This window comes from Strigops habroptila, chromosome 4 (genome assembly GCF_004027225.2).
Source record: "Strigops habroptila isolate Jane chromosome 4, bStrHab1.2.pri, whole genome shotgun sequence".
Lineage (NCBI taxonomy): Eukaryota > Metazoa > Chordata > Aves > Psittaciformes > Psittacidae > Strigops > Strigops habroptila.
In genome coordinates this window covers 52,763,968-52,787,073 of record NC_046358.1, presented here as the reverse complement: position 1 = coordinate 52,787,073, position 23,106 = coordinate 52,763,968, and the positions used below count along the sequence as shown (strand labels likewise).

At 38.8% G+C, this 23,106-nt stretch overlaps 1 protein-coding gene across 1 annotated transcript in view; it reads right to left on the bottom strand.

Moving 5' to 3' along the window:
- SERGEF (secretion regulating guanine nucleotide exchange factor) overlaps window positions 1-23,106 on the bottom strand; it is a 150,810-nt gene that overhangs the window by 55,277 nt on the left and 72,427 nt on the right. Inside the window, 1 exon segment of the mRNA XM_030485240.1 lies at window positions 12,408-12,444. Within this exon segment, the coding sequence (XP_030341100.1) occupies window positions 12,408-12,444 (37 nt within the window).

Here is a 23,106-nt window from a genome sequence, read left to right as displayed (position 1 = left end):
CCTTAACCTTTTGCTAGGTATGCAGGGCAAAACCACAGTGAGCTGTGATTATATTTGTTTTGATTTCAGTGAATGGCCCCATCCAAAAGCTGCTCTTAAAAGTCTTTCCCCATTTTTCATTGGCACTGTGCTTTGACAGAATAGAGTTCCCTTTCCTTAGAGTGAGAAGGTAGCAGATGGGAGAAGGAGGAGGATCCAAGCAGAGGGAGAAGTATTGCACAGACTTATGCTGAACTTGTCAACAGAACAAGATTTCTTTACTATGGTGCTTAAAAAAAATGAAAGCTGCTTCTTTTTTCAATAAATCTACAAGGGCTATACAGTAGCATTCAGGCTTTTTTATCTTAGGGTGTCCAGAACTTACCTAGGAAGAATCTTGCCCTGCAGTTAACTCAATCAACACTGTACTATCAAGACTGAAGGAATCTGAGTGACAGCAAACCATCATGCTGCTTCTGCTGTAAAAGGCAGGCAACACAAGGCTTGGATGCAAGCAGAATACATTTGGATTCCTGTCTCTTTTCATTAGTAGGTGGCAAAACAAGTCTCATGGACAAAAAGAAACCTGAAAAAAACCCAAATGCTTAAAATAGGGTAAGTGGTCTTAGCAAAGATAACAAATCCTGGTACTTTCAATATTTTTTTCTCTTTTGGGCCTACAGAAATAATTCACATGAGCATTAAGGTATAACATTATGACTGCACCCAAAAAGTCAGCATAGACTAACAACCCTGATTACATCTCCATTCTGTAACAGGAGACCTGCAGCTGCCTTCTTCCTGCCTGGCATTCCTCTCTAATAGAGGAACAGAAATGCACTACTGGGACTAAAGGAAGACTCCAGGTTAAATAAGCATGTCTAGAAGTTGCCTCCCATATGAATCCTTTCATTACCCACCAAGAAGTCCTGTAATAGAGAACTCTAAAGTCATGTTCAGTGACCACAAATCAGATGGTGAGATGGCTGTCCAACAACTCACGGTAGAGCACAGAGACTACTGAGACTTTTCCCCTCCTCTGTACAAAAGTAACATAAAGTACTTATTTTTCTTGCCTAAGCAAACACCTTCTTCTAGGAAAAGGCCAGAATTACCCATGCACTGGAGTCTACATCATAAAGAACCAGTGAGTGCTTCAAATTTGTCATAGCTAACACATCACCCTTCATGTTCGTTGTGAAGCACACATTAACATGACGAATTCATATGCAACTGTGATTTCTGAAATAATCCCATCTGCAAGGCTCAGTTACAGAACTCTCTTTGAAGTAAAGGTCACAGATTTGATCTACTATATTACATCAGCAGGGAACAGTAACAAATTATGAATTATTCCTATCAAAACTAGGCAATAATTTATTTTACAGGAGTTGCAAGTAAGCATTTATTAAATCAGTATCATGAAAGATACACATTGGCAAACGTAACTGCTATCAAGAACACAGCAAAACAGTCCTTACCCCTTGAGCATACAAACATCTTTCACCATTGACACATTACACACACCAAGTTCCCTACATGCTCATTTAGAAGTACAACATGTTGCAGGGCTTTAAGAGATACACCTTTCATCTCATTCAATTTTAAAACACCTTGAAATGTTCAGAACTGGAAAATAAATAAAAAAAAACCCACAACAAACAACAGTACAAGAGAAAGCATGCAGGAAGAAACAGTTCAGGGGGAAAAATAGGAAGCTTGTAAGCCAAAGCAAATGTACCTTTCAAGCCAAGTGAGCTCCCTACTCAGAATTAAACTATTATATGGATTTGTGCGGCTTGTCATCTTGCCCATTATCCGAGATGTCTCAACTCAGCAAGATAGCAGCTGGTGTCACTGAAAATCAAAGGCATAGAGAAGACAACCTCCAGTTTAGTATCTTCGACATTCACAGCAAAGCATCTGCTTACTCGTTCAATCTGTTGGCAGCTCAGATTTGTCACCAAGGTCATGATGTGTTAAATATTTTTAAAAATTAATAGCAAAATGCCTAAAGAAGGGAGAGATGATTAACGATGTATCCTGATAGAAGAATTTCCCATGTTTTAAATTATTGTTCTGAGCGTGATCCACAATTCGAAAAAAAAAGCTCATCAAGTTCAGAGTCCTTTCTATTCAAAGTTCTCAAGTGACAGAAATTCTTTCCTACTGAGAAAAATGGAAACTGAAATCTTCTAGCCATCCATGTCCTTCACTCATCAGAAAAGGATTGTGTCTTGCATTACAGAACGTCTCATTGGCAGTGGTACTCTGGGGGATGCAGAACAGCCCAACTGTCTTTTACAAGGCAAGAGAAGATTTGTGAACAGCTTATAGGTTTTTAAGTCACTAGTACTGCAGGTCACATAATATCAGAAATCCTGAGAATCTGCTCCATTTTGCAAGGTCCCCAGAGAAGCCGAGGTCTGGAAAGGCCAAAGGAGAGGCCATAGAGAACTTTGGAGGTCACTCTCACAGCTGATATAAGCATCAGGAATTTCACTGTGGTACAGCATCACACAAGCTGGCCAAAAGTATTTAGAAAGAAGGTGTACAAAAGAGCAAATATGGCTGCCAGGCTCCCTGGGTGTAACCTCACACTCACGGAACAGCCCACAACAAACACAAATGGCAAGTGAATATTACCCATGTATATGGGCAGCCTTAAACATTGGATTTCGTGTCCTTTTTATTAGCTCATTTGGTAGTTTCACCTCTTCCACCTATTGCCTTAGGCTAGTGCTCCCCATTATAATCACTTTATAGTAATCTATGTTCCAATACAAAGCTACAGAGCAGGGACATAATAAGATGCTAAATTTGCACAAAGGGAGAGTGAAGAGAGCTAAGCCTATAACATGAATTCCTGGCATCATATGCAGGCCTTCCTAGAAAACATTTAATTTAGCAAACCAGTGCTATAATATATACAAGAAATGTTTAAGCCAGAATCAATATGTCATATATTATCTTCTCAAGGTAATTTTTCCATTAGATTTGTAGAAGGGAGGAGTATGTAGGCCAGAACACTTACTAAGCTAGGGGAAATGTCACTATCTCATCTGAAAAAATCTATCAGGAAGGACTCAGCATACTGTTTTTTTAAATCACTACTGTTTTGGAAAAGGGGGGTGTTGTGACTGTTGTTGTTAGTTGAGTTTCTTTGTTTTTCAGAACACTGATAGATGTGCTACCATCTTTAGCAAGTTTACAGCTATCATGATCAAATACATAGGCAACACAGGCATTCTACTCCTCAAAGACTGATGGGCACCAAGACCTTTTTATGTAGCAGTTGTCTCTCACTTCATTCAGCTTCCTGCTAACTAGAGTTATGTTTAAAACTGTGCCATAAACAACTATAACATGCTTGACCTGATTCCCGTTTGATTTACTTGATTAGCGTGAATGTATCAACTCTTCTCGCTGCTCTGCAAAAAATGTTAAATGTGCTGTGTTAAATGTCTCTTAAAGCCCTGCTCAGTATAGCTTTCAGGCCTTCTCAACTTCTCACTGTTCAAATAAGCCCAGCAATTTAAAAATAAAATGATGGGAAGCCATTTCTCAGAAATAATAAAAGTCCCAGCTTAGCCCAGTTGCTCCTCAGAGACTCTGCAAAAAGCACAGGAAATAGCACAATGGTGAAATGAGTCTCAAAAGCATTTTTTATTTTTAATTACTTTGTTACCTCCCTTCCATAAAGAAGCATTTGAGTGAAACAAGTTCAGAAAGTAATGACAGGTAAAGGTTGATTTTTACAAATATTCCAACTTTTCAGTCCTGGTTTGACTTTCTTTGCCCCCCCCTTTTTTTTTTTAATACTCACCTCTCTAAAGCCAATGGGTTTTAATAAAATGCTTTATTTTTACCTTGAAAGCTTGCTCCAGTCTTGCAAGCCTGAATGGCTGCTTTATTATTAGTAAGTAAAACAATCTTGCCTGCCAGCTAATACCTCCACATTTTCTCCACGACCTTCAAGTTCCAAGTCCTAATTCCTGAAGTGGAAAAAGAGGATCTGCCCTTATGGGAAACTGGAGGAACAATTCCCTATCCACACTGGTGTACAAACTTTTTGCTTTGGTGCATGCATTAGTCCTGCACAATTACAGCCATGCGAGGGATACATGTATTGTCCCAGAAATGTCCCTGTTTCATCACTAGCTTTGCAACATTTCACATATATCCTTACAGCATCATTTCTCAGACCTATGTCACTGCCAGCATCTCTGCCTTCAGCTTTAGCTTCTAAAAGATTTTTCTGACCTTCAGAACTAAAAGAGAGCACTTGAAGAATGTGACCAAAATGCACCGTCAAATCAAAAAACTGGGCAGCAAAGATGACTTTGAAATGTGCATTTGTGAAAAACTCAGGGTCAAGCCAATCTCAAAAGTTTAAACCAAAAATCCCTATTTCAGATGTTTTTATTAAGCAGAAAGCTACCTACAGTATTTAAGATGCTGTAAGACACTACATGCTAAATTTGCACAAAGGGGAGAGAGAAGAGAACTAAGCCTGTTCAAGGCCAGGCTGGACAGAGCCTTGGGCAACATGGTCTAGGGTGAGGCATCCCAGCCCATGGCAGGGTGATGGAACTAGATGATCTTAAGGTCCTTTCCAAACTGAACCATTCTATGAGTCTATGAATTCCTGGCATCACGTGCAGGAATGTTTCCTAGAAAACATTTAATTTAGCAAACCAGTGCTATAATACATACAAGAAATGTTTAAGCCAGAATCAATTCATCATATATTATCTTCTCAAGGTAATTTTTCCATTAGAACGTAAGAGAGAGACACACACAAAATATCAGAAGAAAAAAGCTTCAAAGATTATTCACTTAAAGCATGTAATTAACACACGTATTTGTGCACTGACAGAAAAATTTCTTAGTGCACCATAAAGGAGCTGGATGGTGAGTACACACAAACATGTGGGTATCAACCCAAGGCCGTGCAGCAATATGTTCACTCCTGGAGAACCACAAATCCCACAGCAGGGTAAGGGCACTCCTCACTCCAGCTTTCTAAATATAAACCACCTTTCCCTCCTGCCAACCCTTAAGTCACAAAATTTCTACTCAGTGATACTCTTAGAGTGTTGAGGTTACATGTACAGAGCCCAGAATTATCAGCACAGCTTACTTAGGCATTGCTCAGTAGGACAGTCCTGAAGCCTTAATTTGTTGCTCTTCCAAGTGCTTTCAGCTGCCTTGCTAGCCTTGTGCTTTTCCCTCAGTGAGCATCTCTCCTATGTGCTCTAGATGACTCCCTGAAGCCACAGACATTTGTCCTTCCTCTTATTTTATAGCCAGCAAATGCTTAATCTCTCTTTAGTGAGCAAGGGTGACTATTGTTGTTACTCCTGCTTGCTCCCTTGAAAATTAAGATAAATATGCCTTAGATACATTGAATATATTTTTCTTCTACTTCAAAGTAATTGCTCCACTTATAGCCTGTGAGTGAACAAATATGATAAAATCTAATTTGTTTTTTAAATACTTAGTATCTATCCAGCGAACCCTCTGACCAAGGACTGCATGCATCTGTACTGCAGCTCCTACTCCTAAGTGTTCCCATCCTCCATAATTTTCTAAAAATAGGTGGAATGACTTTTCCACTTCACCAATATCCGCAAGCAAGAGCTCTCTACTCATTCTGCTTCAAGTGAAATTCTTGCTTGGTAGCATTTGCTGGTTGTTTGCTAGCTTTCTATGACAATTATCTCCTCTAACTGCCACTCATAGTTCCAGCTAGATGGTTTTAGCTGTCACCAGAGGTTAATACTGCATGCTTGCCTCTTACCCATCTTTTGTAGGGTGCTTGATACAGCAGAATTATGCCTGAAGATGTGATATGGTGTCTCGCAGGAAACACAATGACAGTTAGTGCACAAGAGCTCAACTCCAGACAAACTATAAGCTGATGCCACAGTGACATGTAAAGTTCAATTAAAAATTTTACAAGAACTGTGAGCTTTTCGTACAGAAAAATAACAGCTTTTATCTTCAGAGCTTAAGCAGCTCTCTATCTGGTAATGACAGGAAACCACACTGTAAACAAAATGACAAGCACTACATTATTACCTGTTTATAAGCTGAATGATATAAATTAAGATAGACACACCTCCTCCAAGATTAATTATATCTTAAAATTGCCTCTCCGAGGGGAAGGAAAGTGATTGCAACTATTATTAGTTGTAATGCAGCACTAAAAAAAAAAAAAAAAATATAATAATAATTGGGTCTCATTACGCTAGGCAGTGCTAAAATACACTAAGAGGCAGATTTATTCCAAAGATTTCACAATCTAAATTGACAAGCCACCCAGAGAAAACAGGAAGGTAAACTAAGCATTCTGTAGAGTCAAATCACCCAAAACAGTGATAAAGCCTGGAAGAGGAGGTAGCTGCAAAATATAGACTTCATTTCAGTCATAGAAGATGCAGTACAGCAAGACCTTCTCCTAAACTCTGGAATTTCTTTCTAGGGGAGTCAATGTTTTCCCATTTTTATTGTGGATCTAGTTAGCTTTTCACAGGAAAATATCCACCCTTTCCTATAACTGGCGGTCACTGACTTTAGACAATTTGGTTGTTACAAAACTTTTTTTAGCCCCATCAGAAGCCTTTTCCAAATGCTCAAATTAACATTTCCTCATTTCTCATCACCTTACACCCACAAATTCATAAAATAGTTGGCAGGTTGGCTTTCCATTAGCCCTTGGAATAGAATCTCAAAGAGATCAGAGTTTCCAATTTTGTGAGGGTAACTTGCTGAAAATAACAAAAAAATCAGGCATTTCAAATTCACTTTCAGCTTCTATCTTACCAGAGGAACAATTAGTTTGCCTGAAGGATGAAACACTCTACAGAAGAGAAACACAAAGCAAAAAGACATGTGAACAGCACTGTTAGGGCTTGTCGTATCTAAACATGACAGGAAAGCTTGACATCAGATCTGTACCTAGCTATGTAGAAAGCCCTAAGACAGGTGCTCAGTTAATGATAGGAGCAAGGCTGCTTTTTTTTTTCTTTTACAACAAATACAACTGAAGCAATTTATATTTTAAAGAGCTGTTTTAACAGTCAAAGCCACACTAAGAGCTAAATGACATACAAAATGGCTGTGCCAGGGAACAAATTTAGAAGGCCAACATACAACCTCCATGAAAATGACAACAGTGATGGTTACTCGAAGTCCTGCCAGGTGCCCTTTAATAAGCAGAAAATGTGATCAGTGCTGCAATGCAAAGAGCCAGCGTGCTGCAACATGACTCCATGCTGGTCTGCCAGCAAACCTTTACAATGGAGACCCTGGCTGCACTGGGAGTTTTCATGCATAATAAATAAAGCAAGAGAGTTAGTAGACTGAGGCCCCTTGCTGAACACCAGTGCCCTCCACTGTGTATGCTGAAGATTCCTCCAAATACTACAGCAGTATCAAAAGGAAAAGAGAGAATTTATGATTTTTCTCTGTATGACAGACTGCCGAGACCCCCGGGACTGAATGTCAGACACATGACTACATCTGCCGCTTCATAGCGCTGCTGTGAACATCTAAATAATACTGTCAGCATAACGCAGCGCTCTGACCATCAGCCTGCACAGTCTCTGCTCCCCATTGGTGCTCACTCTGCCATAGGAATATGCCTTTCATAATCTGTTACAGTACTTCCTCAACTGATGTTTATACAATGTTAGTTGCAATCACGGGACTTCACTAAAAGAACATGACCTTGTTAATCAAGTGGCTCTCATGTAAAAACCTTTATTAAAAAATGTGCAACCAAAGTGTTTGGGATGGCATTAATGCCACCATTGTTTTAGGATCTGTATCACCAGCTTCCTAAGTTTGGGATCACTTTAATCATATTTATTTTCCAGCTCATAATTGCTATTCCAGCATAAGAATATAAAGAGCAAATTTTAACAGATCATGGAATAATAATTCTTTTACTGCCCTTCTAATGCTACTGCACACTTCAGTTCAGAACACTTGACGAAGGACCTGCCGAGTGAAGGAATATTTTATCCTAATATCTTGTACAAAGACTACTCTACCATTAAATTTAGTATTACTATTTGCTCTCCAACTGAATGAACTGCAGCTTCAAAGAGATGTGATTGCCCATGTCATGATATTTACAGCAGTAGCTGCACATGAGCCACAGAGAAGACAGAATCTTGAAAGAGATCACATGTTCTAAAATACAACAAACATAAAAGGCAGTGGAAGACAAAACTAACCCTGTTCTGGATGGGCCCATTATTTAGCAGAAATTTGAGAAGCGATTTTAAAAATGTTATAGTAGAACATTGTTGTATTGAACACACTGAAATGGGGCTCAACGTGATCAGACAGGACTTTTCTCCTCATGTGTCATTTCTACTTCCATGTGCAAAACACGCTTATGGTCGCATGGCCAACTTCAGGATTTTGGGTTGGTTGGGTTTTTTTTGTTGTAACATTAATTACATAGTGCCCTCTCCACTACCATTACTCACGGGCAAAAAGCAGTGTTAAGTAGCTAACCTGAAAAGAAAAAGTCTAAAGGAAACAGAGACAAGTATCAAGGGAGTAACTGAACAACAACAGTAATCACAAAGACCAGGTTCTTCTTGTGAATACTGCTGTACCATCGGCACCTGCACTAACTGCTTGTGCAGTGTGTGTGACTACGCGGCAAGGATTTGTGGACTATCTTTAAATTGTCCATGCAAGACAATAACATACGCCTGACCACAAGTCAGAATTCACTATGCTGGCTATGAAAGCGTAAGGAAATGCCATTTGCACCATTTGAAGTAGCTGTGCGTCCGAACACTTTTCCCCTTCAAAACACCATACCTGAAACTGTTTACTTGAAAGGTCCATGTCTTTCTCTTCCAAATGCTCAAAAATATTTGAAGCGTCCAAGTTATTGCATTAGCAGAAAAATCACCAGTTAGATTTGGTATCAGCCACTGCACTACTGTAGGCATGTACAGAAGTTACTTCTTATAAATGCACAGTCAAGGGGACCCAGTTACCACTTTGAAGGCTGCTTTAAAGCTAGACTTAACTGAAGCTAGTCAGCTTTTAGAACTGCTTTTAAAACAAGCACTTCTCCCTACACACCCTCCAGTATCTTTCTCTTAGAAGACTTTTATTGGTTTATACAGATTGAGAAAATTACTAAAAGCAAGACCAGAGGGATATTATGCTTTACCAAGGTTTTGCCAATGATTCCAATGATGATTTTTTATTTTTATATTTTACTACTTCAAGGAGGCTTGAATAAAATTTCCGTGCTTCATTTTTATTAAAATAAGACATTTGCATGTGGAGGCTCTTCAAGGCATTCCGTCCTGTGCCCTGTGGTTACAGTCAAGACAGGCATACATTTTATATCTACTCTATTTCTGCATAGTTAATGTTACTTAAAGTTGCAGCATTGCATGAGCTGCATATGGCATGCTAAGCGTTCTCTTAAAAGACACTTATTCTCTTTTTTTAAAAAGGAGGATCAAAGTCTTAGTGCTGAGCAGTAAGCACCTTCCCCATAAATACCATTTTTAATCACATGCTTTTTAGGATAAGAATCAAACCTCCTTAGTTTTTCAGTGTTGCAAACACTACAGACTCCCAAACCTGGAAAAGCTCAACTTTGTCACAGTGATTTAGTTCCGTTATGCATTTCAGTCATTCAAAGATTCTGTCTTAATATCATGAAGTTCAGTGCTACACAGTGCAGCTATCATACTCTGGCTGAAAAGCCAGCCTTTGTTTTGCTCAGTAAGAACGTACAAGTTTTCAGTGTTGGAAGATATTTTTCAGATATGAGATCTTATACAACATTTATTAAATAACTATTCATTTTTTAGTCAAAAATATGCTGGCTCCCATGATGATTAATCCTTGATTGAGATGAAAAGTGTGAGGTTTTTTCTTCTTAGGCAGGGATTTCATTTTCAAGTGAGAAGTGATACAAACACAAGAAGTATTACAATACTTGCAAATTTTAAAATTAGAACCACGGGACAACCCCAAACCAAAACAAAAAAGTGTTTTCACCAAGAGCTAGAAGTGAAGATGTTTACACTGTTTCATGTACTAATTATTATGTTTAACTCATTAAGTTTAGAAACATAGATATATTTGGAGACATCCCTCAACTCCTTTTCCTTTATATCAAATTCACCTCACAACCAAATGAAAACTGAATTTCTTCCAATTTACCCACCAAAAAGAGGAGTCAGTGACATCACAGTGAAGACAATAGCCAAATCTTGCACTGACTTCAGTAGAAGGCAAGAAAAGAGAATTCAAACAGCTAAAAAATACAAATGGATGCAGACTATGTAAAGTAACATGAAAAAAACTAACTGCTTGCTAGCCCTTCAAATCAGTTTGTTATCATCAGCAAGATGATTGGAACACAACTTCAGCATTTGTGAAATGAGTCATAAATCCTCTCTGTCTTAAAAATGTTTCTATTTAAAAGATGATGCAGCAAAAAAAGCACAAACAGATTTGTATATACAACCAGAAACAGTGACTTGAATATTATGCTGTTAAAAGCTTGCTTTTCAGTTTACCTTTCATACTGAACTTGTGTTATTTCAGTTTTAAAGCCTATAATTCAAGCATTTACTAATTAAATCTGAAACTGATGATATAGTTGTCCTAAATAAACTCTGCGTGAATGATAAGTTATTACAAAATTATACAATCAAGTAGACATATTTACAGAAGTCAGTGTGATATCTTTAAGGAATATAACAGTTGACAGCTTTGAACTAAGAATGACAAGTGATCAGAGAAATCCTGCCACAGAATATTCTAAAAAGTCAACCTTTTAAAAGCACATGTAAAAATTAATTTCTAGACTGAAATGTATCATAGTTGCTTAGTTCAAAAAAAAAAAAATAGTAACATCACATCTTTTTTGTCCCTTAAAATAAAATTGACTAACTTCCAGCATTGGTAATTTTCTCATTGAATTCAATGAGTGTAGCACACAGCTTAGGCATATGATGTTCTTTACATATGCTAAGTTCTTAGTTTATTGTGACTTTCTTCTAGAATTTCCTTCCCCTACCCATTTTTTCCAGAGATTTCTGCCTAGAAGGCAGAAAGCTTAAAAAGGACATAAGGAGAGAGAAGGTTGTTCAAACTCAATGCTTTGCTTTCATGTACACTGGAGGAATTTGCTAGCAGTACACTTTTACTTCATCAATTCAGCAAGAAACAAGATTACTCTTCAGTTGACATTCAGAAGCACCAGCCTGACAATTAATACAGGCATGTGACACTGAGCGAGTAGGGAGAAGCTAAAGGAAAAATCTTTTCTTAAAGCCAGGTATAAACTAAGTAGAGCTTAACAAGTCAACTGCAAGTTTTAACTACAGAAGGATAATTGGAAAATATAATACAGTATATATGAAAATATACTACATATACAGAACACTACCTCTGTGGCCTCTTAATGAAACCCATCGAGACAACAAGTTTAAATAAATACCATAAAAATTAGGACACAGAATGCAGGTTGGATACTAAATAGCTGGTTTTTCTACACCTGTCGTACCATGCTTAAGAAAATCAAGGAAATTCTTCACTTAACATCTCAACACATCAGTCACAGCAATCAAAAATGTCTGTGTGGATGGACTGCTGTACTGCAACTTCGAAGACTCTTTCATTTCCAGCTCCAATGAGTATAGAATTCCTTTCTTCATCTCTCTCACCCTGCCTATTAACGGGGATCATTATGCTGACCTCCTTTATAAAGCACCTGAAAAATCTACATTTTAAAATGTTCTTAAACATGCATTTATAAATAATACCAATCATGTATCAAACTTCAGTTATCAACTCATCACATGAAAGCAACAATCCGATTGTTCCTGGAATTGGTACACGAAGTTCAATTTTTCCACTGACATTAGCTTCCTAGTACTTTCATCATTATTTCAACAGCTGCATTATACTATGACCCACTAAAGAACCTGACTACCAGTGACTGACATTTTGAAGATTTTCCAAGCTTTGAACAACAAAAGACCCAGGATTTATTTCACTGATAATTTCCATGTTAAACAAAGGTACTTTTGACCAGCTTGATGCTACTCTAAGGCTGCAGCTGGAATTGTTGCAATGGCTCCATTCTAAAACAGACTGCAGCATTTTGCAAATATATTTTGCTGTTAGATCTATGGACCCCTCTCTTCTTACAGCGACTGGTCAATAAGGGCACATTCCATCAACACCACTTACGATACTGGTTTCTCTTCTTTCCTCCACATTTATATGTTACTTTCTTCCTTTCAGCTGCACACAATGCCCTTAATCACTCAGTATGTTTGATGTGCACATTTTTCTTTCATCTTGTGCTACTTAAACATGAAAAAAGGTGAGAGGAGTTGATATAAAATTAAGCTACTTACCAACTACTGCCAGATTATGCTCTGAGCCACATGCGATCTGAAAAAGGAAGTATGAATGAACTAAAGACAACCCTCTTAACAGTAGGAAGACAACCACAATTATGACAGGAAATTAAAAATTAACCTGAAACAAACAACTACAATTTGTAGGATGCAGAATCAAAGTTGAAGTGCTCTCACTTTTAAATGAAATTTCATTTGTAGTCTCACTAAGGGGCTTCATGGGGGAAGGGGGGTATGTTTTTTTTTTTTGTTAATAAAAAGGCATTTTCTTTTCAAAATGCAGTCAACCACTGACATTTCAATCCTTAGGAGCAAGACTGGCCAGTTCTGCAAAAAACATCACATCCTTGACAACATCCACTGGATCCAACAAGACTATTTACAGGCACAGAGCAAATGCAGATTAAGCCTTTGCAAAATCAGAGCCATACAGAGACAGCTGGGAATTGAAAGGGTGATGAAGATCTCGATTTCTCTTATCTATACTGTTTTTCCAGATGATCCCTGAAGAACTGCACAAAGCATACAGACTCAGTGTGATAAACCTGAAATGATATTATCCCTGTGGTCATTCGTCTAGAATGGAGCAAAATACCACAGAACTCAGCTCTTCTATTAGCAGCAGGCTGGTTTCATTTTCATAAGCTGCAGGGGGGGGGGGAGAGGGAAAGGAAAAAGAACAATGCAAACATTTTCTGCTAAGCTCATTAGCGATGGAAATTAGTTATAAATTTCTTTTCAAAGCAAACTTACAGTCAGTGTATTTTTCTTCCTTGCAACTGCTGTGAACATGTCAGATGTTGAAGTCACTTTAGCATATATCACACAGTAGCACTCACTAAGCTTTCATAAGTTCTTCACAAATGATGGAAACATGCAGTAGGTAACAAGAACCTACAGCAAGGACTTCTCTCTACAACTGAATTCTTTTGCAATGTCACTGCTGGCATAACTGTCTGACGTAACATAGGCATCTAACACAAAGCTATTCTGCTGAGTGACCTCAAGTTTTAAATTAAAACACAAGCAATCTCCTCAAATCCTGTATCTGGTTCATTGTCTTGCACCTGCTTACCTATTACACATACTACTGAGCTGGAGAAAATTAATAAGCACATTCTTCTACTTCTTAAAAGTACATTTGCAATGATAAAATATAAAGCATAAGTATATGCTCAATTATATTAAAAAAGAAGTCCATACCATCAAAATTTTATATAGTTTTGTGAGTGCATAACTTTATAGTTTTTACGGCCAGAGAAACTGCTACGATCACCTCAATGTCTGCATAACATAAAACCATAGAAGCTAACAACAGTCCTTGTACTCAGCTCACTGTGGTTGAGCATTTACTGGAAAACAAAATAACCAAGACTGACACACAGACTAGCTTGAGCAATTCTGTAATAAACACTACAATCATTGCTGCTCATGATGTGCCCACACCACAACTGTGATGTGAAAACATCTGGTCAGTACCATCCCAATGCAACAATGGCAAAGAAGACAAAGCAGACTCTTTAGGATACAGAGCTGCTCAGCCAAGACATTAAAGCACTTAGGAAAACAGGGCAAGGAAAATAATTCAAGTCACAGCACACTCCAGCACGGCCTCGTCTTCAGAAAAATCAAGACAAAGCAGTAGGAAAATCAATGCCTTTGCAAGAGCACTACCAGGACTGCATCAAGTCTCCTATTCCACAGTACTGCAGACAGGCAAAGCTTTAAGCCCTGACTGTTAAAATGCATAAATCATCACCATATCCCATATCATTATCTTTGCCACAAACCAGAGCCCTACATGGGAGCACAGCTGGTTCCTAACGCCTATTCACTGGCTAATGCTCCCACCTATGCTTCTCAAGCTTAAGGATTGATGCCATGGAAACAAGATCCACACATGGAAACACAAGCAAAAAAAGCAAATTCTGCATCTTCACCAAGTGCTAAAAATTGGAGATACCGAAGCTACTGCTAATAAAATAGTAAATTTTATCTGAGGTGTGAATAATCCTCTCTTGGCTACTTCCCTAGGAAATACGCTAACACAGGCACAGACTCAAAAGCATCGGTACAAAAGAACTAAAGAATGGCTCAGGCTGGCGGCTCATACCTACTGCCAAGGCTCCCCTTCAGAAACACTACATTTAAAAAAATAAATTAAAATATATATGTATAAAAAGACCCCACACCCAAACCAGGTGTTGTTTAAAATGTAAAACATCCCCTGGAAAAGCAGCATTTTATTCCTGTATCTAATGGCAGCAGCTACAGAGCCAGCAAACCAGATAAAAGAATGCTGGTCACCTCAAACAGCTTTGTACTCCATTCATGTAGCTGTTATTCCACCCACCATTCAGAGCCACCCGCTAGCCAGCTCACCAGGTTGTAAGGGAGTCAGCCAAACCACGCTGGGTACGACCAGACCAGGAATTGCTGTATTATACAGAACCCCCAGTTCTGGGGAGTTGCCTCCATGACAGCCACTCACGGCCAATACATAGCGCAGCTGCACTTCTGCAGCTCTGTAGCCTGATGGGGTAAAACCTACTGCAAAGCACAAACGACCAGTGCTGCTGCACCCCTTTCAGTCAGGTAAAAGCCACCTCGGTGGAAGTGACAGCTCTGCTAACAATGACTGAAAATCAAGCAAAATCACAAGCTCTTGAAAGCAGTGCCCTGGATTCACCTTCGATGGCCCAGATCAAGGAGAGCACATACCACGTTCCAGCAACAGCACTACACTCCATAGAAGGAATTGCTAGATTGAGAGCACAAGGTTCACCAGCTCTGCATTATCGCAGTGTTACCCACCACCTGGCAAGACAGACTGACTTTGCAGGAACCCCCAGTCAAAAAATGCCCTTAGGGGACTCTCAAGTTAGCTTTCTTAAACAGCCGTCTTATTCACCATCCAGGCTGCTTGCTTCACAATCAACCCACAGGATTCCTGGCCTATGCATCTATGATGTTGGAGCTCAGAAGGGACCAGTCCACAGAGGTGAAGCAAGGTTGCCACTGCTTAATGAGCAGTGCTGCCTTGCAGGTATTTCATAACATCTTTTCTACAATAAGTTTTAAAAAGTAACACCCCCTTTTCTTCACAACCCCCCATGACAATCAGCAAAAATGCATATTTTGCTGGTACAAACTGACCAGCCAGAGAACAGCATTGCTGAACAGATGTTTCATGCTTACATTAGATGTACTATGCTGTGCAGTCAGTGCAGGTCACTGAGAGAAGCCTGGTATTTACTGCAGCAACCATAATTTTCTGGCTACTTCTGTCCCCACCCCCAGTGTGCTGCAGAGAAATTAAATTCCAGCAGACATCTGCATGCTCCCAGTGGATAAAAGTACATTCAAGGGTACTTATAAACAGACAGTAATGCTTTCTAATTGGGCAATATTTTTACATTCTGGTTTAATAAAAAAAAAAAATCACTGATCTTAAAAGAGAAATCAGAATGACTGCTAGTGAGTGAAGCACTGTATGAGCCTAAAAAACATGACTCCCTACACAGAAACAATTCATATTAAAGCTGCTTCTTTATCTGGAGGAAAATTTGAGCAGGGTTGTGCAAGGATACTGTGATCTCTATATAAATGATCTCAAAGCACTTCTCCTGTGAGGCAGGAAAAGAATGCTTAGGGACCATTTTACTCAGAACTTATTTACCTTATTATCTGTGCCCTTTCAACCATACATAAATTGTTTGTTTCTTCCTTTAAATTGTGTGTTTGCAAGCTGTTTTCTATCTAGCAATGGCTGCAGTTCAGACCCATGCATCCAGCTTTAACACATGTGGTAAGAAGCAGACAAGGGACGAGCATTTTATTAATCAGAAGCAGTCCGAACATAAACTACATGGATGGTGAGGAAAGATCTTAGCACAGCAACCACTAACTCTGGGCAAAACACCAACTTCTTTCTGCAATCTGCAGATACACTTATGGCCCAGCCTTAACAAACATTAACTGAATGTAAAAGCAGTGGGTTACACAAAATAAAGTATTTCACTTAAGATTAAAATAATTTTATATCTTAAAACTATATGAAGCATACAAATAATATTTAATATTTATTACATACACATTCCTATATATATGCATGTGTGTATATATACCAGAAAATGTGTGTGTACATAAATATGCATATTAGGGGGAGGAGGTTATCTATTCAAGGAGATGTTATCATGGAAGAAGGTTCAGAGGAGAGGTGAGGGTAAATACAGATGGCCTCCCTCTTATACCTGGTATAGAGATCTTTCTGAAAAATAGCTATCCCTCCTTTTGCTCCCCCACAGTCCTATGAGGTAAGAAAGCACTGGTCTCTCCTTTGTAGACAATAAACAAACATATACAGGATAAAACTCATACAGATATTTAAACATACAATCTCACATTGATTTCAAAAAGTAATTAGGACACAAAATATCTTTTGTCAACCAGCCCCCTAAGGGAATTCTGAGCACTATAACAAAACAGTCTGACAAAGGGTATAAAATCCAAGTTTCAGGCTAACTAATACCTTGACCACAAGGCTATTCTGTCTCTTCCTTCCGTACGCCCAGGGCTCCTACCAAGGATCTGCTGTGCAGCCCACCAGGAAAAAGATCAAGTCAGGTCTACAGGCAAAGTCAACCTAGTGCTGCAGCAGAGGAGAAGAGACAGTTACAGGGGGTTGCAAGGAAGAGGCACAGGGAGCTAGACTCACAACAGGGATTGCAGAATGAAAATTCACAAGCATCTGAAAATCAGGGTGCTTATCTAGAACAACAAAAGGACCTCAACTCCATTTAGCTTTGGTTCACTGCCCTGTGAGTGCATGTTAATATCCTACAGTGCAATTATTTCCAAAAACATTCAAGGACACAGAGGCTTCCATCACTTCTCAGAGATAAGAGCATGACATATAAAATAGCTTCCTAAGGGTGAATGAAGAGATGATGTTCAAGTTGCATCCAGATTCTAGTCACTAACATTTCTAACTTTTTAAGTGCACAAAAGCACAGCTCTGGGAGGGGTATGTGGGAGATAGCAAGAGAAGGAAGCAATTAAGACGGTGTGTACATAAGTACTTTTATCCAGGAGTATAGCTATGGCATCTCATGTCTTTTGGCAAATTTCACTGTAAGGAAAATTGCCAAGGCCAGAAGATGGCAAATTTCATTTCCTTCTGGGATCAGAAGTCCTAATGGAAGGAGACAAGGTGACTGAGAGACTGCAGATCAAAGCTTACGTAAGACGGGAATCTTCTCTCCCAGAACTGTTCTTCTATGCCCTTGATTAATGTATCATAACAATAATTTGTACTGTTTGACACCCTCTGCCCAACTACATTTGTATGCAGAATTCTACTGATGTGAAAAAATAAAATCAAATCAAAGGAAACTAATTAGCAAAGCTGTCCTGCTTCCACTGATCCTTCACTAAGAACTCTGTGTTCCCCCTGATTTGACACCTGATTGATAAGAAAGCAGCTTGCTAACCTAGTCACACACCTTAGCAATTAAGTGCAGTTTAAAGCAACACATTAGCAGCAAACCAGTACAACCTCACCAAGAACAGCACATTAAATCTGTTCCTAGCTGTTAGCTGTAGTAGTTGAAAAGTGAGAGGCCCAGTGGCCTACAGCTCACAAGACATCTTCCATTTTTCATCAATCTAGTGATCTATTGTAGTGTGATTGTCTTTTTAATTTGCACATAGTTTTACTTTCCACTACAGAAAGAAATTAAACCAAAGCCTGTTTACTAAGGTCTGGAAGAAAACATTTCCCCTCGAGACACACCAGACCATGAGCTAATGTACTGTTTAGACAGACTTTTGCAAGCATGGAGGAAGAGAGAAAGCATTAAGATATTGGCAGGATGCAGTAAGCTTTCAAAAGAAAGATTTTATAGCTTTCTACAGCTTCCAGGGTTATGATCTCTGCCCTCACTGCCTGAAACTAATCCCAAGCCTTGTCTACAAAGGCAAGTGTGGTCATATTGAAAAACTTAGATGTGTACTGTTTGCCTCAAATGGAGGATGGATGGATTGAGATGTCAAGACAAAGAAAGATCCATGTCTACCAACAAAAAAAAACCAAACTTCATCATCAGATGACTCTACAATACAAAGTTGCTGAGATGCCAGTAAGAACACACAGTGGGATTAGGTTTTAGGTTTTAGCAGAATGACAAGAACATAGCCAGGACAAGTGACACAAAAATCTTTACAAGTCACCAAGGTCAGTTGGCTCTTCTCCATTGCCTGAAGATTTTCCAATTAGTTCTTGTACCCTTCTTCAGACAGTTCCCTTCTTTCCTTGGGGTTCAGAAAGCGCTAGCATCTTTCATTCCAGGAAAATCAAGCTCTGCCACTTTCATATCCCTCTACTTCACAGTCTGTCAAAATTTTCCATTTTTGTAATCAAAATTACAAAATTGAGCTACAAACCAATTTTTCTTTATCCTTTCATCATTTTTAAAATTAATCAAGCCATGGTCCCAGTCTTCATTATTTTATAAAAATTAAGACTAAAGTATCGTCTCTGACCGATAAAGAAATTGTCCATCACATAAGCCGTCGATGTATACATACTCTCAAACCTATGCCTGTGTGGTGCAAATCCCACAAGGCCAAAATCCTCACTAACATTACAGACATCTCTATCCACATCCAAATACGAACTAGAGGAATGAGGTCTTCAGCAGATGCACAGTTTTACCCAAGAGAACGTCACTGTTTTTCTCAAAATTATTTTGATTTAGATTGTTTCAACCAATTCCCAGCTCCTTACAGTTTCTCCCCTAAGTTAAATGAGAGGCACTAAGACAAATACCTTACAACCTACTTGGGCTTGCTTTGGGGACTACATCTAGTTTGCTCTTTGAGGCCACAGGCACCACTTTTGACTGGAGAAATTAAAGAAACGAAGACACAGAAACAGAGTTTCAAAACCATCAGGTTATTCTGATGTTTTCAGGTCAAGAATTGTAGCTTGTAGCATGCCAAAAACTTGTTATTTGTCTTTTCTTCTTATGCTATTTTACAGCAAAAAGAAAAATGTTCATTATAGCATATAAACGTCATCATTACCTATCTGAATGTGCTAATTTCTAGTACTGTGATCTTAATGAAATGAATGGTTTTATTAAACAATGATTGCAGGCAAACATTCTGCCAAAGCACATATCATTATCCAGCATTTCATAGGCTTAGAATAAAAGTCATGACAGCAAGTATTATTTGGCAACACAACATCAAATTCTACTTAAACAACTATTTCCAAGGTCCTTTGGTGAACGCATAGGTGCAGTTTTAAGATTTTCAACAGAATCTGAGCTTCGCATGTCTTTCTTTGTGGCAAAACAGTCCATCATTTTTAATCCATTTGGAATCTTTTCTGGAATATTCAATGAAGCTGGAGAGAATCACAAAGTTAATCAAATGCAGATATCAAGGGAACTGAGCTCTCCCCTAACTGTGGCGTTATTGCAAGCAATCTCATCACAATTTCTCTACATAGAGAACTCAGCATACACAGCCTGCAGGATTACACAATAGCACAAAGCCTTGCATTTTTTACTATTGAAAGGAAAAACAGCACTTCTTATAAAGTTCATACCCTCGAACAATTGACTGTCTGGGTAGTCTATTTGGATACTGTGAACAGGCAGACACTGTCCCTAAAAGACCCTCTTAAAGGAAATAAGTGCTGGTAGTGTGGCTGGGGCCATACTGTCTCAAGACAGAAGCCACCAATTGACTAACCCTGTCCAACCATGCTGCCCCGAGGGAACTGGCCCCACCAAAGAGAGGTCTGACTTTGCTGACTCTCTCTAACCCTTCTTTTTCTAGCATGTGGTTTTGGTTTGGATGCTTTGTTTGGGGTTTGTTTTTGGTTTTTTTTTTCTGGTTGGTTGGGGTTTGTTTTGCTTTGTTTGTTGTTGTTTTGCTGTTTTGGTTTTGTTTTTCTTGGAACCTCCTTACAGTATTTTCCTCTTTTACATGCTTCTGACCTACACCATCCTTCATTAAAAATTGCATCCAAAACACCTGGCAGTATTATCAAAATAATATTATCAATAATGTCATTCAGGAATACTACTCTTATTCTAGAGTGCAGAGGCTTTTCTGCTTCTCCCAGTAATAAGCACAAATATATGATAGCATTTTGAATGTCTCAGTTCTTCAACACCCATCACCAGGATGTGAGAAGACCAATTTCCAGAAAGTATTTTGGTCAATGACATCCCAACATAACAATGGCAAGAAGACAAAAGAGATGCTTTAGAATAGAGGCGCTTAGCCTAAGAAATTAAAGCATTTGGGAAAACATGGCAAGAAAAATAATTCAAGTCACAGCATGCTCCAGAATGGCCTCATCTTCAGAAAATTCAAGATGAAGCAGGAGGGGTCCTATTTTCAACCTAGCGGAATCCCTTGCTCCATCTGTGTTAAAGACATGACACACATTACTGAAAACTGCCTACAAAGGAAATAGGATGGATAGATGGATAGTGAAGGTCCCGTAATGTGAATTCATTTAGAGTTCTTGAAACTAAGAGGTTGTGAATGAATCAAAATTCCAGAAGCAGCTAATAAAACTTGATAAATGGGCAAGACTGAGACAGATAAAATTTACTGTGGTCAGGTACAGCCTAATAAATCTTTCTAGATACTAAAAGGAATCATTTAGGTTGTTCACATATACAGATAGATTCCAAATTATTCGGAACCTCTCACAGGTAATATCTGGCATCACTGTGGAAAAGTCACCAGAAATAATTTGCAATAGCATTCCAAAAAGCAAGAAATCAGACTGGTTTAGAGAGGGAGATTGTATTGGTCATCTTTTGACACAGACCAATTACATTTTACAGTTTTATTCTGATACTGTCAGGAAAAAGGGACAAGTATCCATGAAAAGAAAGACCAAATGTCTTGACCTAACAAAAGCAATAGAAACATGTAAAAACAAACCCAAATCCTGCTGAAGACCAAATTATTTATTCCTCAAAACAGAAGAAATATAGCAGAACACCAATATTTCATAAGCAAGCCTTATACAAAATCCTAATTAGGAGTAGCTTACATGACTACTCTTAGTAGTAGCAAAATGACTCCTCTTCATTCCAGGAGGACAACTTAAGTTCAACTCGCTACAACCCTAGCTAGCAGCCTAATTCTGCCATGCTCATTCTATTCTCATACTACTAGGACCAAAGACATTCTGCTACGGGAGCTCCACAGAATTATGTCAGACTGAACCCATGCTGTTCCCAAAAAGAGTATTTTGGAATGGAATAATTAACAAAAGAATGACGTCTTTTGTTTGGTTGGGTTTTTTGAGGTTGGTTTTGGTATGGGTTTTTCTTGGGCGGGAGGGTGATGTGATCGTAAAAGCAAATCTAACCTCTTTCATTATATGATAACCTGCTTTGCCAAAGGGAGGACACAAGCTGATTTGCTTTGCATACAGAGCATAACGGGTCTTATCGAAATGTCAACTTAAAATCTACCATGACATCAGATGAAGAGAAGACAGCTGCAGGTCTGTTTACTAATGTGAAGAAAACATCTCATCTAAAAGAGACACTGTTTTTAAACCAGATATTTTGATTAAAATATTTCCAGCTATTAAAAAAATAAAAATCCTCCACAAGCCAAAAACTTGATTACTCTTGTTGTATGTATGAGCTCCCCCTTCTATATCTTCATCTCTCTCATCCATGTTGTGAGCCCATCATATCTATTCCTCCTTTAATTACTTATAAATATAAATCAAGATAGGCCTCATCTTTCTGAGGCTAGAAAACATTCCTACCATATTTCAGCCTAAAGATGTTGTTTGGGGTTTTTTTCTCCAATGTTTTAATCCTTTCAACAGGTTTCAAGCTCTTTCTTTTTGCTGTTCCTGAATTGTTCAAATCAATCCCATACTGAACACAGTATTAAAGCAGCAGAGGTTAATGCCCAGCACACCTTCCTGACAATCACTCACCTTGATGGTCAGACACTTGAAAACAGAATTAACCCTTTTGGGCCACACCATAATTCCACAAACCAAACTCAGATGATGCCTACCCCAGCCCTCACATCTTTCAGAGATGCTCTGGCCTGATAAGAGGCAAATGCCTCCTCCGGTTACTATGATCTGTGTTCTTGTTCCCCATACGTATGGCCCTACTGTTGCACTGGTTTTGCCTGGGTTATGAACTCTAGTTCATTTTCTTCTCAGAGGCTAGTATGGGGGTCTGGTTCGGATTTGTGATGAAAACGGTGTTGATAATTCAGGGATGTTTTCATTATTGCTGAGCAGTGCTCACAATGTCAAGGCCTTTTCTGCTTCTTATACGACCGCACCAGCAAGAAGGCTGAGGGTGCACAGGAAGCTGGAAGAGTGCATGGCCAGGACAACTGACCCCAACTGAACAAATGGATATTCCATAGTGTATGATGTGATGATCAGTATATAAAGCTGGAGGAGGAAGAAGAAAGTGGGGACATTTGGAGTGATGGCATTTGTATTCCCAAGTAACCATTAATCACGACAAAGCCCTGATTTCCTGGAGATGGCTGGACACCTGCCTGCCAATAGGGAGTGGTGAATGAATTCCTTGTTTTGCTTTGCTTGGGCATGCAGCTTTTGCTTTGCCTGTTAAACTGGATTTATCTCAACCCATGAGTTTTCTCACTTTCACCC